The sequence below is a fragment of the Agelaius phoeniceus genome, chromosome 1 (assembly GCF_051311805.1).
Source record: "Agelaius phoeniceus isolate bAgePho1 chromosome 1, bAgePho1.hap1, whole genome shotgun sequence".
Taxonomy (NCBI): domain Eukaryota; kingdom Metazoa; phylum Chordata; class Aves; order Passeriformes; family Icteridae; genus Agelaius; species Agelaius phoeniceus.
Genome location: NC_135265.1, coordinates 55,859,315 through 55,874,958, shown reverse-complemented (window position 1 = coordinate 55,874,958; position 15,644 = coordinate 55,859,315). Strand labels below are relative to the sequence as shown.

General features: G+C 36.4%; 1 protein-coding gene across 9 annotated transcripts in view; it reads right to left on the bottom strand.

Annotated features, from left to right (window-relative positions):
- The window catches only part of GOLGA4 (golgin A4), a 77,250-nt gene that overhangs the window by 36,024 nt on the left and 25,582 nt on the right, over window positions 1-15,644 (bottom strand). For all 9 annotated transcript variants that reach the window (XM_077179243.1, XM_054646336.2, XM_054646357.2 and 6 more), the window contains 8 exons: window positions 14,965-15,279; window positions 12,889-12,936; window positions 12,449-12,505; window positions 8,726-8,824; window positions 8,067-8,205; window positions 5,240-5,427; window positions 4,180-4,263; window positions 3,231-3,378 (listed from right to left, as the gene is read on the bottom strand). In XM_077179243.1, the coding sequence (XP_077035358.1) occupies window positions 3,231-3,378; window positions 4,180-4,263; window positions 5,240-5,427; window positions 8,067-8,205; window positions 8,726-8,824; window positions 12,449-12,505; window positions 12,889-12,936; window positions 14,965-15,279 (1,078 nt within the window). The remainder of the gene's footprint in view (window positions 1-3,230; window positions 3,379-4,179; window positions 4,264-5,239; window positions 5,428-8,066; window positions 8,206-8,725; window positions 8,825-12,448; window positions 12,506-12,888; window positions 12,937-14,964; window positions 15,280-15,644) is intronic.

The window sequence follows — 15,644 nt, the reverse complement described above, 5'->3', positions numbered from 1 at the left end:
AAACAAGCACACCAACAGAGTCTCAGGTTCGTCTTGCAAAACCCCATTCATGTGACAAAGCCAGACAAATTGAAAACTTTCCTGTGCAGTATGTAAATCACAAAAATGAGTCTGAGCAGAGTTTAGGAGTGCAAGGTTTGCAAATCTGTTTTTTATACAACATGCGGTGGACAGTTGACTACTTTACCTACACCACTCCAAAGTACCAGTCTCGGTTCCCTTCACCTTACTCCTCACACCCAGAGTAACACTTTGCACTGCAAAGCCTTCTGTTTTCCTCTGCTGGTGCTGCACACCTTTTCTCTTTGTCTAGAGTGCCTCCTAGTGCTAAACACTGTGAAGGAAGCAAACCAGCTTTGTATACCGGCTGGTAAAGGAGATATTCACGTTCAATTTCTGAGGGTTGAGAGCAGGCATCATGTCCAAATTTTGAAAAAAAAAAAAAGGTTGAAATCATTCCTACAGCTAACTTGTGCATCTAGGCAGGATTTTAAATGCGCAGTCCAAGCCTTTTTTTTTCACTGAAGAAAGGTCCATAGCATATGTTAATTAAGTTTGCAAAAAAATGCTGCCTATAAGTAGGATTTGCTTTCTAAAGACTTTTGTTTGCTCATAGACTATTAGTAAGTCAGTAATCTGCATCCTGAGAAGTCATTAAGTACTTAGGCTAGGTAATCTTAAGAGAAAAAGACTTAATTTTAGCTAGATTTATAAATACTAAAAAGATCTTTGTTAAAGTTAAAAAAGAAATGTGTTGCAGTTACCTCAAGTAGAAGTGCCTGAGAAGCACAGAATTTACTTTTAGAACCCAGTTTAAGCACCCAATGTGTGATGTAAAAAAACCAGCACCCTTACCCCAGTCCTGTTCATACAACGCTTGGGAAAGGCACCATGATTCACTTATTGGCATATGTGGATGCACAAAAACAAGATGCTCTGAGAGATTTCAACATAATGTACCTCTAACTACAAATAGAAAAAGGACTGAACCGAGGAGACCAAATTACAGTTTATACTGTTTTGTACGCAACAAAAAATAAGCATACATATCTTTTCATGATTTCATTACACAAAAATGCATTCACATTAAATCCAACACCAGAGCAATTCTAAACTCCTGATTTACAAAGAAAAATGCCAGTAGGCAAGATGACACAGAAATCTATACCAATTTTTAGTCTCCAAGCAGCACTACAAAAGTATATTTCAAGTGTATTATGCTTATCCTTATTTTACTATAACATAAATGAAATTAACATTTCTTCTTCATTCCATGATTTCAGTTCTTCACTAAACCATGACATATAAAAAGATGTCTAGAATTTAACAGTCTAGGTGCAGTCCTGTGCCATGTGGTTTACGATGACCCTAGCAGAGTAAGGAGGTTGGACCAGTTGATACACTGTGGTCCATTCCAACCTTACCAATTCTGTGGTTCTGTGAAAGTCACCTTACATTAACTATCCAAAACCCAGAACTTTTAAATGTTGACCTCAAATACATGAAATTGCCCAATTCATAAATCAATCCATTACAACTTAAAAGTTGAGGCCTAAAATCAATTTCAGGCTCTCTTGGTATGCAAGGTGGTTTTCTCAAATAATTTAGTTCAACTGTATTGAACCATTGTAATTACTAACATTGTAAATTACAATATTTTTGGAACGTATTAAGCCAAGGATGTAATAGAAAAATCTAATAAAGGTCACCTTATAATTCTGTCTTAAAAGCAGTGTTAACTAATTTGCCAAGGGTTCCAACACACATATATGCATGCTTAAAAGACTATAATAAATAAATGCACTCAAAGGTAAAGTTGAAACTTATGCACTGTAAAATCAACCAAAGTACTTAAAATTTTTGTTTAAAAAAGAGCACAATTAACACACAAATCTCCCCCTAGAAAAGTGTAGTGTACTCAACACAACATTCATTCAAATTAAATTACTTCTCAACACAACAGAAAGTTTTCCAGTTGTCTACAGAATCATCTCTAACCTGATTTCAGTTTCTGGCCAAGCAAACTTGAAGAAATTACTGCATTAATTAGTGTGTGTGGATAGTATATTAATAATTCATAATTGTTTCTCCTGCTTCAAGAAACACTATTGCATACAACTATAATAAAAACTTCATATCTACAGAAGTATTAAAAGATTCTTCACCTTCTTTTTTTAATCATGAAGAGCTTTCTAGTCTCCCAGTACCAAACAAAATACAGTGTAGAACTGACTGACTTTTGAAGTATGACTTTCCAGAACTAAAAAGATGCATGCAACCTTGAAAGGGTAGGAGAGGAAGGGACCTAATGAAAATGTTTATTACATTCACAAGATGGATGTTCCAGCTGGTTTTCTGCATTACAGCAGAATGATCTATCCAAATTAATCTTTAAAATTGCAAGTTCTAATGTAAATCTATATAGATTTAAAATAAACCACTATGAACTGCATTGTTTGAACTCTTCATTGCTTTTTAGAGAAAGAAAATATGTATAATATTTTAGTCAAAGTAACACCTGAGCTTCTGCCAAAAGAGCTTCTTTGCATGCCCATGAGAACAAATTAAATTATTCTAAAAGAATTCTGATGTAGTACAAAACAATTTCACTGTTTAAAAAACAATGGTTAAACTTCATTTCATGCAAAAGTAGAACTCCAAGCACACATAATGTTACCTAATTTCCATAAAAAGCAAACCACATCATATAACAGTAACTTAAATGTTCCTCTGTTACAAGCCTGAGCCCAAAGGAATCATCACTGCTGTTTCACTTAAATCAGAAATACTTCCATTAAAATAATTGAAAGAAAATGCTTACTATGGTTATAACATTTTTACTTCTTCACAAATTCTTATACACTCACTGCTATGTTTTCTATGTGAATTCCTGGTGGCATTATAATGACAATTTATAGGTACTTGCAAGTTTCTCTTCTTAGTTAGACCAGAAGAAGACTCCATCATTTTTTTCCTGTACAAACAAGGAAGTACAGTTGCCTTTCAGAAGTTTCTTTCCTAAATCCAGTTTTATTGGTAACAGATCAGTCAAAAGCATCCCTATACTCTGCTGTCCAGAAATGAAGTTAGTAATGATGCCACAGGTGATGTGTAGAACAACAGAAAAAAGAGCATCTCTTAATATTCATTCCAAGCAACTGCAGAAAAAGACCACACTGAAGCTTTCTGATGTACACATGTGAAGGCAAATAATCTAGGTATATTCTTACCAGCTCTTTCAGATTTTTCTTTCTGCTCTTTTAATTCCTCGCCTTTTGTTGTTATTTGTTTGATTCGAGCACGCAGTTGGGCTACCTCCTCCTCCTTCATTTCCAATGTTTCATGCATTTGCCGCTTTGTCTCTGCAATTACCATGCCCTATGGAAAAGGTCCTTGTGATAAAAAGCTAGCAAATAAATAAGACATATACCTGAAATAATTTCAAGCCAGGGCACAATCTTTGCCAGGAATAAACTGTAGTCTCTTATTATGAGACCAGAGATCATAGGATTTTTCTATGTCAGAAAAAAGAAAATGCTAACAAAAAGAAAATAAGAATAGGGATTATTTTTAAGAGTATCCAAAATTTATCAAGTGGTGAAAAGAACTCCAGCAAACACGGACTATCCAAAAATTTCCTCCTTCTAGTACAGACACTTTCCTTTGAAACATGTATTCCATAAACAAACCCAAACTAAAAGCATTGTAGAGTCCGTACTTCTCCTTTGAGATTACACCATACAATGTTAGTCATGTCACTTATGACACCACCAGAAGTTACTCCAGGTACCAAGACTGTGATTAATAAACTTTTAAGGAATGAAAAACTGAGAAACTCCTTATTGTCTATTGAAAGCACAGTTACTTTATTGGTTATTTTAAAATTCATTTAATTGTATCTCATCTTTATTTGTGTTTGGGGTTTCTTTGTTTGTTTTAGAATTGGCATCAAGGAATGTATTCAGAATATCTGCTTCATCCTATATAATGCTGTCTTGCAGTATTAAGTATAATTTAACAGACATATGATATATATACAATAAAATTCTTAAGTAGCTTAAATTACTTGTTTATTAAAACATAGATGAAACCATCAGACCACTAAAACCGGCTTCTAATACCAAGAACTAGATATTTTGTGTTTTAAACAATCTTCATCAAAACCTACAGCTTTGTTACCTTGTCTTGTTCTAGCTGTTCAATCAAATTCTTTGCATCACGCAGCTGTGTAATCAGTTTAGTCTTCTCAGCCATGTGAAGGTCCTAAAAAAAGATCCCAACCACAAGTTGGTTGACAAACAGCTTAGCTTAGGCTCTGACCCTGCACTATGCCTTGGAGGAAGAACACAGAACACAATGAAGGGAAACTGAAGTGGGCAGTTTTAAATTACTTTTACATCTCCCAGAGGTAGGCTGTCTTATGGCTTCTGTAATAATTAGAGATCTGAAGGCTTTGTTAGAGCCTCCACACATGGAAGTCTGAGTTGGTAAAGTAAAATAAGAAATATGTCTAAGATTTCTGCTCTATTACCTGCATTTTGGTTTACAAGAGGATCTCAGCAATGCAACATAAATGATTGTTACTAGCCGTGTTCTAGAAAATGTCATTAAAACACTCAAGTCTTTCAGAGCTTTTCCAAACCAGGCTAGTGCTCAGAGATGAAGACAGAGATGGGAATCTAATCTCTGTAACTAAAGTTAAGTACAGCTATACTTAGCACATTTTCAGATTTCATTACTATTAGCCACCTTACTTACACTTCACACTCATCATTAATGGCCTTAAAAGGAAAATTGAGCAAAGTATTAATTTATTAGCTTTGGGATTGCACTTATGTTCACTATATTGTGATCTCAACTGCCCCACCTTCATTTTCTTTCTCTTAATTTACATAATTAATGCCTCATTCACTATATCTTAAAGGTTTAGTTCTGCTCCACTTTTCTTACTTTACCTTCTGTCTTCTGTGCTAAGACAGTCTTTTTCTCACTATTTCCCACAACTACTTATTTCTAATACCATTCTGATGGTTATCTATACAGTAAGTTTTCATACCCTACTTCACCACTCTAGAGTAATTGTTGAGTGTATTCATTCCAGGTGTGTTTTGAACCTTTTTCTCCAAATAAGTACAGGGAAAATTTGTTTCATGGTCTGCCTTATCAATAAATTTTGGAAATACTGGAGTTCTTACTGTATTTTCATGGTTACCCATAAAGCTAAGAGCATTTTCCATACCTTCATCTTTTCCAGCTCCTGAAGCCTCTCTTCCAGCTGTTCTTGAAGTGCCTCTTTCTCGTTGGTCAATTGGGCACAGGACTCCTTATGTGACCGAATAGTCTCCTTACAACGTTGCAGCAAGTTCTCTTGGCGCTTCACCCTCTGATTAAGAGTTTCCAGTGTTTTAACAGAATCTTCATTATCCTCTATAAGACAACGTACCAACATTACCACATGCATGACATTTCCAAAATGCAGATCATTCACAATGCAGTGGACTCACAAGTCTCTAAAGAAAGTTGTGTGAAGTGTGCAAAACTTCCTAGTTCCTCCTGTAAGTGCCAGAAATATTCCACACATACACAGAGTAGTAAAGAATATTTAACACCAAGTTAGCTTACAAAACCCCATGCTTTATGAGCTTCAAAATGAAGCTATTAATAAACAAGGTTTTTTATGTAACTAAAAAGTCGTCATGATTTATAAACCTGCCTGCTGCTACTAACAGAATATGCACAAGTAAGAAAAAAAAGTGATGCAAAGTAAATCACAACTCTCAAGTGCCAGGCACACAGATTCTTGCTTTCCCAAGGCTGAGTATGAGATTAGTTCTAAAATACCCAGATTGGCAATATTACGTTCAGCGGGATAAAGGTTATACTTAGTATCTTTCTGAGTAGTACTCATAGAATCATAGACTGGCTTGGGTTGGAAGGGATCTTAAAGATCATCTAGTTCCAACCTCTGCCATAGGTTGGAACACCTCACAGAACAAGTTGCTCAGAGCTCCATACAGCCTGGCCTTTTACAATTCAAAGGATGGGGCAACCACAACTTCTCTGGGCAACCTGTTCCAGTGCCTCACCACCCTCACAGTAAAGAATTTTTTCTAATATCTATAATTTAAACCTACGCCCTTTCAGTAGGTTTGAATCACTGTATAACTAGCACATTTGGTAGTATTTTACTGTGTGCTTCTGCTCTGATGCTCTAGAGGTTGCAAGAGTATTTGACATTGTGCTGGATTTGCATGGCCAAGCTTCAACAATTGAAGGGGAACTACAGGGGTGGCTTCTGCAAGGAGCTGCCAGAAAGCTGCCGGAAGCTTTCTTCATTTCCAGCAGGTGTCCTGCTGGTCAAGGCTGGGCCAATTAGAAATGGTGGTAGCACCTCTATGATACAAAAATTAAGAAGAAAGAAGAAAAAAGTTATTGCACAGTTGTAACTGCAGCCAAAGAAAAGCAGAGTGAGTACATGTGAAGGGAACAACTCTGCAGACATAATTTTGATATTAGCAAGGAAGAGGAGAAGGTGCTCCAGGCATTGGAGCTAGGATTCCCCTGCTGCCTGTGGTGCAGACCATGGTGAAACAGCCATGCCCCTGCAGCCCATGGAGGACCAAGGGGATGCAGAGATCCACATGCAAGCCATGGAGGAGCCCTTGCCAGAGCAGGTGGATGCCAGAGAGGAGACTGTGACCCTGTGGGAGGCCCATGGGAGAGAGAAGCCCACTCGGGAGTAGCCTGTGCTTCAAGAACTACACCCTGTGGATGAGTGACCCATGCTGCAGCAGTTTGAGGAGGACTGTGGGATGGGCTCACATTACAGCAGTTCACAGGGAGCTGCTGCCCATGAGATGCATGGGCTGGAGAAGTTCTTGGAGAACTGTCTCCTGTGGGAGGCACCCCACAATGGAACAGCAGAAGCACTCCTCTCCCTGAGCAGTGGATGAAATCACAGGTGATGAACTGACCATAAACCCCCATTCCCTGACCCTCTGGAGAAGGAGGTAGAGCTGGGGTGGGGGGAGGCAAGGAGGGGGAAGGTGTTTTTAAGGTTTTATTTTACTTCTCATTATCCTGCTCTGATTTTATTAGTAATAAATTCGCTTCATATCTATAATTCGAGCCTGTTTTGGCAATGATGGTATTTAGTAAGGGATCTTTCCCAGGCCTTATCCCAACTCATGAACCCTTCTTTAAATTTTGTCTCCTCTGTCCAGCTGTGGAGGAGAGTGAGAGAGCCGCTTTGGTGGATGCCTGGCACACTACAGTCCAGAAGCAGACTCACGCACAGAAAACATCTGGAATCACAATTTTTCATTATTGACTAAGCAGTACAAAAACCACGGCACTAGATAAGAACATCTCCCCCATAACACTTCCTATCATCCCTGCATATAAAAACCATAGCAGGTGCTGAACAAATATAATTTCAAGATGTATGTTTACCTTTGTCTTAACCCTACCTTTTATGAAGGGTACCAATGAAAGACACTTTTATTATGTATCAGCACTATATATAATGTCCCTTGCTCAGTAATCAAATACATACAACACTGAGAAGCCCACTAATTTAAACAACCTCCAGACGTGAGGAATATTCAGGTTATTCAATAGCAGGAATATCAAAATTGATCTTTGTTTTTACTTTTTTTCTGATAAAACAAGAGAAAAACCCCCAAACTCACAAACAAAAAGACAGAGACTGGCAACTAATCTGCTCTCTAAACTCCAGGGATAGGTCCTCACTTATGGGGGACAGAATCTCTCAATTGCATTAAGTTGGGATAGTAAGAACACCTACCAACAAAGCAAAATTACAATGCTATTATCAATATTGACAAAGGAAAGACATACAAGATCTGAATTCTTATGAAAATTTAGTTTCTTAAAAGGATTATCCTGTTCTCTAGCTGCCAGATGGTTTTCAAAACAATTGTCTTCTTCTAGAAAATTTATCCTTACTATGACATGGTCAGCCCTAAATATTGTTACTCCATCATAAATAACAACAGGTTTATTCCCCAAAATGTAACATCTCTTGAAAAAGCCACAATGCCTACCGTTGCTTCCTGGTTCCACAATATTTTCTGCACTGACTTCTTTCATTGGACTTCGAACTTGTGGTTCTGATTGGACATTTTGATCAGGCAATTCAGTGCCTATCTGACCATTCTGTAATCTCTGTTTCAGCAACAACACCTAAACAAAATGTTCTTTTTGTTAAAAAAATCTAAGGATTCAAAGCAGATAATTTTTTAATCTTCAAAACTAGGAAGCGTTAAATTAATTTTGATATTAGCAAGTAGAAAAAGGAAAAATCTGTCTGAAATTTTTTACCATTTTTTAGAAGTCAGAATTATGCTTCCAATTAACAAAAGACTGAGTAGAGAAACAAAGACCAATTAAGCAAAATACATGAATTTTGCAAAAGCAATTTTAGGTCAGACATCTGCTAATGTTGATGTCTTGATAACAAAAACATCACAAAGGTATTTAAGTGCAAATCAGCCAATCCTATTTAACATGAGTGAGATTTTTACCAAGGTATCCTCTACCACAAAGACACACTTATTTCCAGAAAATTCTACATTCACAAGATGCTTTTCAACTTCAGAGCAATTATAATAAAACATGGATATGCATCATAGGAAATATATAGCTAAAAAGAAAAGTCAAGAAGAGCAGTTTTAAACATCATCTGTTTGGTAAATTATCTTGCCTGAGTTTGCAGGACATTAATAAGTTGATCCTTTTCTTCTAAGGAAGCATCAAATTCCTCCTGGAGATGTTTCTTAGCTTGTTGATCCATCTGGAGCTCCTGATAATACAAACACATCTCAAATGAATGTGAACTCAATGAATGTGAACTCAAAAGACTTATGAAAATATTCTGAAATATTATGAAAATATTATTAACTCAAAAGACTTATGAAAATATTATGAAATAGCATCTAAAATATCTCTTTCATAGTTGTGATCCCAAAATATAACAATAAAGTGTATTTTTTTTTACCATACAACATTCTACACAATATAGTAAGAACATCCAATTATAATACCACGATTAAACAGCAAGAGTCTAGATCTGATGGAAAATTATCAAGGATTCTTTTTCCTAAAAGTAAGTTTGCATAGGGTTCATTTCAAGCCTGCTCCTGAAAAACTCTTCCATGCACACATTTCTCCTGGAAGCTGAAAACTGCACTTTGGAAGATTCTTCACTTTGCCACCAGATTAAATCAACATAAAGAGAAGAAATGTAAAATTCATTATGTTCATTCAATGTGCCGCCATTCCAAAAATGACAAATGCCATGTATAAGAGAAGAAAATTGGTCTTTTTATTCCACAAGCGTGTCTCAAATGAGAAAGGCAGAGAATACCAAACAATTTAAGTATGTGGCTTTACTTGATACTTATATGCATTTGTTTGGCTGAAAACTCTTAGAAGCTTGTAGATATTGCCTAAATTCTTTAGTAATATCTACAGAGTCTTATATTTCCTGAAGGAGTTTTTTTTTTAATTACTTCCTACTCTTTAAAGTTTAAACATTTAAATTTCTTTAAATAAGTATCATTCTAATAGAAAATACGTGTACCTAAATTAATTCACATCTAACTGCTTATTCCGAGAACCAGAACCACACATACATCATGCATGCACTGCAAATACTTTCAGAAAATTTTCAATATTTTTAATTTATATGTTTATTTCATCCATAGATATCTTCCCCATAATTTACTCCAGGAAAAGAATGCTTCTATGACTGTTATTCTGCAAAGATCACTTGTATAAAACAATAACCACCCATAAACATGAGTTCCATTAGCCAGGCAAAGACAGAGGACGATAGATAGATAAAGAAAGGATGAAAAAGCAAATGAGACAAAACAGCACTGGATGTTCCCTGAGCTGCTTTCCTCCAACTCCAAATCTTGTTTTTATGCTGTCTATCCCTTACCTCCAACAGTGAATGCCCTGCCACAGATGAGGCTGATACCAGCATTGAAAACCATAGCTGTATGAGCTGAGCCTGCCAGGCCATGCAGAGGCATGATGATGAGGGAAAGCATCACTGCAAAAACCATTACTCTCTTCCCAACTATATCCACTTCTTAACACTGCATTGCCTCATGTTCTCAGCAATTACTGATCACACTTCTGCCCTGTGCTTCTGAGTTTTAGAAGCAATTCCTTTCAAACAAAGCAAAGCAGGCCAGTGTGAGAACAAGTATCAAAGAGATTTATTGAAATCAACACAGAAATGGTCCTCTTTGGTTCTCAGAGTCCCTTCTGATCCTGTATTGTGAAGGAGAACACTGAAGACTGCTCTAAGACTGGTTTTGAGGAATTACTCCTAACAGGAGTAAACTAATGTAAGTAAAACCACATTTATTTCTAGAGACTGTGTCACACTGTTATTTTAGCCTCAAAGGAAGATTAGCTTCCTCATACACGGCCCTCTTAGAAGAACTTGCCTGATTCAACGTATTTATGGGAAAAATGGACTGTATGATGAAGAAAAAGATTATTATAATTAATTTCTGATAACAAATTACTACATCAATGAATTAACTACTTTGGACCATGTTAGCTTCCACAATGGAAACTTACCATTTTATTTGTAATTTTTCCTTCGTTGTCTGTTTTACCTAATGCTGCAACACCTGGGCTTCCAAAAGATCAGAAAAACACTTTTTGAAGTGTATCAATTAATGAAAAAGAATTTCAGTGTTAGATTTGAAGGAATCTTTAAATTTACAAGATTGGTAAGAATGAAATTAAATTTTACACAAAATATACATATATAAATGTATATATATAAAACAGAAATATATGTGTCACTTATGTACATACATGAATCACAAAGACTATGACAGAAGTAAAAAAAAAAAAAAAATACACATGGTCCAATTCTATCATATGCCAAAGATTTAACTCTGTTCCACATTGGCCTTCCGGACTTCAACAAATAGCAATAAACTGGAAAACCAATCCTACAGGAGCATGTAGATATGGACCTACCACAGAAAAAACTTCTTCATTTGACCTTGTAGTGATCTGGAAAAGATATAACCTTGGCAAGCCAATTCTGACAGTAAAGCAATGTTTTTTTCCCTCATATGCACTGATAGTTTAGCTTAGGACATCATGACAGTCTGGACACAGGCTACAGCTCAGATGAACACAGTACTCCCAGCACTGACCCACTGTTCTCAGCTGCTGGGGCAGAAACAGCACAGATGTGAACCAAAATGCCATCCCACTAGCACACACAATTCACAGCATGCTCACCTGAATTACTCTCCGAATCACTGAAGAGTGCCCAGCAATTTGCCAGTGACCTCCCTTGAAATGACTGGCTGCCTGACTAGACACAGGGATAGGTCCTTGTGGGTGAGCTTGGGCCTTGAGTACACACATGGAGTAGCTCACAGTCACCATCCCTCACTAGGAAGGGGACAGGCCTCGGTCCCTGTCTATGGGTAAAGCACCCAAGTGCCTGGAGTAAGTCTGCCTTCATGCAAAGCTGGGACCTCACCACAGTCTAATGGCTCCTGCAACCTCCATGCCAGTGCTGCTGCTCAGCATTGTACATGCCAGAAGCAGATGTGTAGTCATAAGACAAAGCCTGTGACTTTGGGCTAAATGGTACCCAGCTCTCCAGCAATCTACGAGCACAGACAGAGGCCCTTATACACCCATCTCCAAATCTGGTGTTGCACTAGCTCCTGAGGCAATAAAACAGCTTCAGCTTCACATTGTGCTTCATCAGGGTTTGACAATATGGCGTTTTTGATTTTGCCCTTTTAATCTGTTCTGCCCCGTCATCGATACATGTTTTTTAAGTCCACTGTGTTTACTATCAATACCAAATACACTAGTGCTTCTCCTTTGAATTTTACTATAACTTAAAGAGGCAAATCATAACACAACCTACTTGATTTTATGACTGAAACCAAACTATACTAAAATCCATAAAACAATGTAAGTATTACAACTGAGATAAAGAATAATTTATTTTAAATTATCCTCTTTTTTTTGATAGTCATTGAAATCCTTACAAAAATGTGCCTACTACTTGTGTTTGCCTGAATTAGTATTTGTCATTAATAGAAGAGCAACAAATTGCACAGGGACATCTATGGCTGGGCCCAACAATACTGCAAGAACCACACACACTTCTACCTATTTCACAATGAACAAGAGAAGTAGTTCAGTTGGTGATGCACTGCTCAGTCTTAGGAGGATAGCAATAAGCTGCTGAATGGGAAGTAAGACAGAGGAGTAACCCCATATAAACAACAATAAAAAAAAAGCTGTAAAATATCCTGCTCTGTAATAGAAAATATTTTGTGAACAAAGAAGTCAAAAGCTAGGCAGAAAAAGATCCTATGTAGGTGTGATATAACATAAACATGCAATCAGTAAAGGAAATTACCTCTCTCAGTTCTCCAATTCTGCGAAGTGCTTTATCCTGGCTTTGACTCAGAATGCTCTTAAGAAAAAAGGAAGAATAAAGATCAGGTGTATTAAATGTAATTTTAAAAGGATAAACAAATTCAAAAAACTCACAAATGTAATTATTTGTTTCTCTTTCAAGTTACACTTGATATGCAAGTATTGTCATAAACTGCCAACTGTGGGTTGGCAATCTATCAATCTATCACCTGAAGTCAGCTGATGCAACAAAAAAGGCTGGAGTACAACACTTCACAGTTATTTTGAAAAATTAATTTTACCTTGGTTTCCTTAGAAATCCCAGCTAAGAAATCATCATCTGTTACATACAACACACTGAAAATTAAATCTGTATTGTAACTACACATTTTAAGACTGAAAAAAGCATGCAAGTAAGAGAACATGACAAGTAATGCTTACCTGTAGCTTCTTCTTTTCCCGCTGGGTAACTTGATAAGCAGACACTAGCTAAAATAAACAAATCGGATATAAAGATGATAATACATCTGCATACAGCCATCAAAATAATTTCCTTAGTTGTATCACTACCTGCATTTTCAAACTCTTTGCTCCACTTGAGAACTTTCTTTTGATATAAATGTACTTAAATATTCTTAATGTTTTCTTTATCTATCTATGAAATATCTCCAATGTGTTAAAAAATACAAGCCTGCATGACAAAACAATGATGTTACTCAGCACTCATACAGTTTTCCCTTCCCTGAGACAGCATACCACATATCACCCCTCAACACAGGGGGCCAAACCCAACAGTATCAGAAAGTTACATCTCAGACAGCTACCCCACAGGGGTGACCACTTGTAAGAGTACATGTTCCAGGGAGATTAAGCAAAAATGATTTTACAAAAAGTGTGCATTAAAAAATACATTTCTAAATTTAACAAAAAAAGGTGTAATGTTCTCATCTCATATGCCTTGCACATATCCAGCAAAGACAGACTGAAAGTAGACAGTATTTCATTTCTCACAGTAAACTTACAAAAGGAGGAACGGTACACCTTAGTTTACCTAAATATTTGATTACAACTGCCAAGTAGCATTATGGTGAAGTAGCATAATGGCATTTGAAATTAGAACACTGTGTTTTCAAATTGATGAAAATTTTAAGAAAAACAAATCTAGAACACCGAAACCAGAAAGTCAAAATATATCTTCAAATTCTAATTTAAAACAAACTAAACATTTTCAGAATTCAAAATTGCTTTTAATTTCAAAGTTATATTTATTTTGCCCTTATAAGAAAATCAAAACTGCTATGTGTGATTTCCTCTACCATATTTTTGAGATGCTAACTATGCATCCTACTTTAAGAGGGAAAAATATTTCTGCCTTAATTACTCATTATATATTGCGACAAGTTTCTTCCAAGCTTCAGCAAAACAATTATTTTCAACTGAACTGAAGAAACTCACAAAACCAGGAAAAAAACTCAAGCCTTTTTGACAGAGAAAGTTAAGACTTGGTGGACAGATTACACTAATAAAAATAATCCCAAATAACCAAAAAAAGCATTGAAACAAACCCATAAACTGAAGAATTTTCATTTTAGCAACTACTATTTACACAAACTTAAAAAAATACTTATTACACTAGCTGGAAGTGAAGGAAAAATCACTGTGAGGACTGCTCGTTCAGGCATATGCTGAATACTGCAGTCACTGTATACATATTTTAGATTCCAGGGATTTTGACAAAAGTCTGCACAGGAATTTTTGTATTTGAGGGCAGCAAACATTAAAAGAACTGTAAAAAAACAGTACAAACATCCAGTTTTAAATACAACACACACTTTAAAAAAAACAATTTAAAAACCCAAACAAAACCCCAAAACTAATTAAAAAACCCAATACCAAAACACCACCTTCCATTTGACAGCTTTACCTTCCCCAATAATTTGGAAAATGAGTAGCGAAACTACTTATATAATTGGTTTTTACTAAAATACCCAAAAAATAAGATGTTTGAATTAATTCCTCTCAGGGAATACCTAGAAATTATGAAGAATAGAACTTGTTTCTTGAAAACAAAATGCTTGCCTATTGCACATGGCTAGAATATACACTGTGCATTTCAAGAACAAGTTGGAAAAAAAAAATTTGCTGTCACGGGAGTACAAGTCATGCTCATCTCTGTAGTGAACTTCACCCTCTGCTAGATGCTTTCAGTTTGAAATCTCAATAGGCCTGCTCTGTGTGAGTAACTATTAATTAACCGCTACTGCTGGTATCAGGAAATTATTTACAAACAAGAGAAGAAAAAGAAGAAGAAAAAGATTTCCATGTTTTATTACCAGAAGAACACTTAACCTTCTTAGGTCAAAAATAACTAGATTTAGAGTAAGTTAATTACCATGTTAGTTTTAAGTTTAAACATTTGCTCCAAATAGGAAAAGAAAAAGATTGTCCACTGCTGCAGTACCTGTTAGCCTAATCTCTTTCCCCTTTCTGCATAGCTAAACCAGTTACATTGCCTACCTCTGAGTATTTTCCCCTATAGTTGCCTAAACTGCGCTCCATTCTACGCAAACGCTGCAGCAACTGCTCTTTGCTGAAGGTGTCCATATTTCCCAGAGGCTCTTCAGTTTCACTTTCAATGTCAGAAGGTGAATCAAAGGTGGGACTGAGAGCTTCCAAGTCTAGTCGATTCAGTGAGTCTCTTGATGAACTTCGGACTAGGGACTCTTTAGAAGAAGAGCGAAACAGGGTCTCTTTTACCGGGCTTCGAAACAAAGACTCCATGGAGGGAACTCGAAGCTGAAGCCTCTGGGCAAAAGACTGACTGTCACTTTGCTGCAAAAATTGAAAGAAAGTAATTATTTCTGCACTGCTTTTAGGCAGACAGACACACTGAAGTCCAGGAAAGAGACTTGACCTGTGCAAAGAAACTACTGTTGTCTAACACATGCATGACACCAAATAGCGGCTACTCCCTTAAAAGAATCATCTACTTGTGCAGAAAAATCAAGCATGCAACTACCAGATGTGCACAATTTCAGATAGCAACTAAATCTAATAAACTACAGCTCTGATTTAAACTTTTAGGAAAATGTATTTCTGTGTAATCCCTCTAAAAAGTGAGGAATGTGTAACTAAAATAAATGTCTATTGTCTCAAACTTGAAAAATATAACTGACTCACTTCTTAATGTATTACAC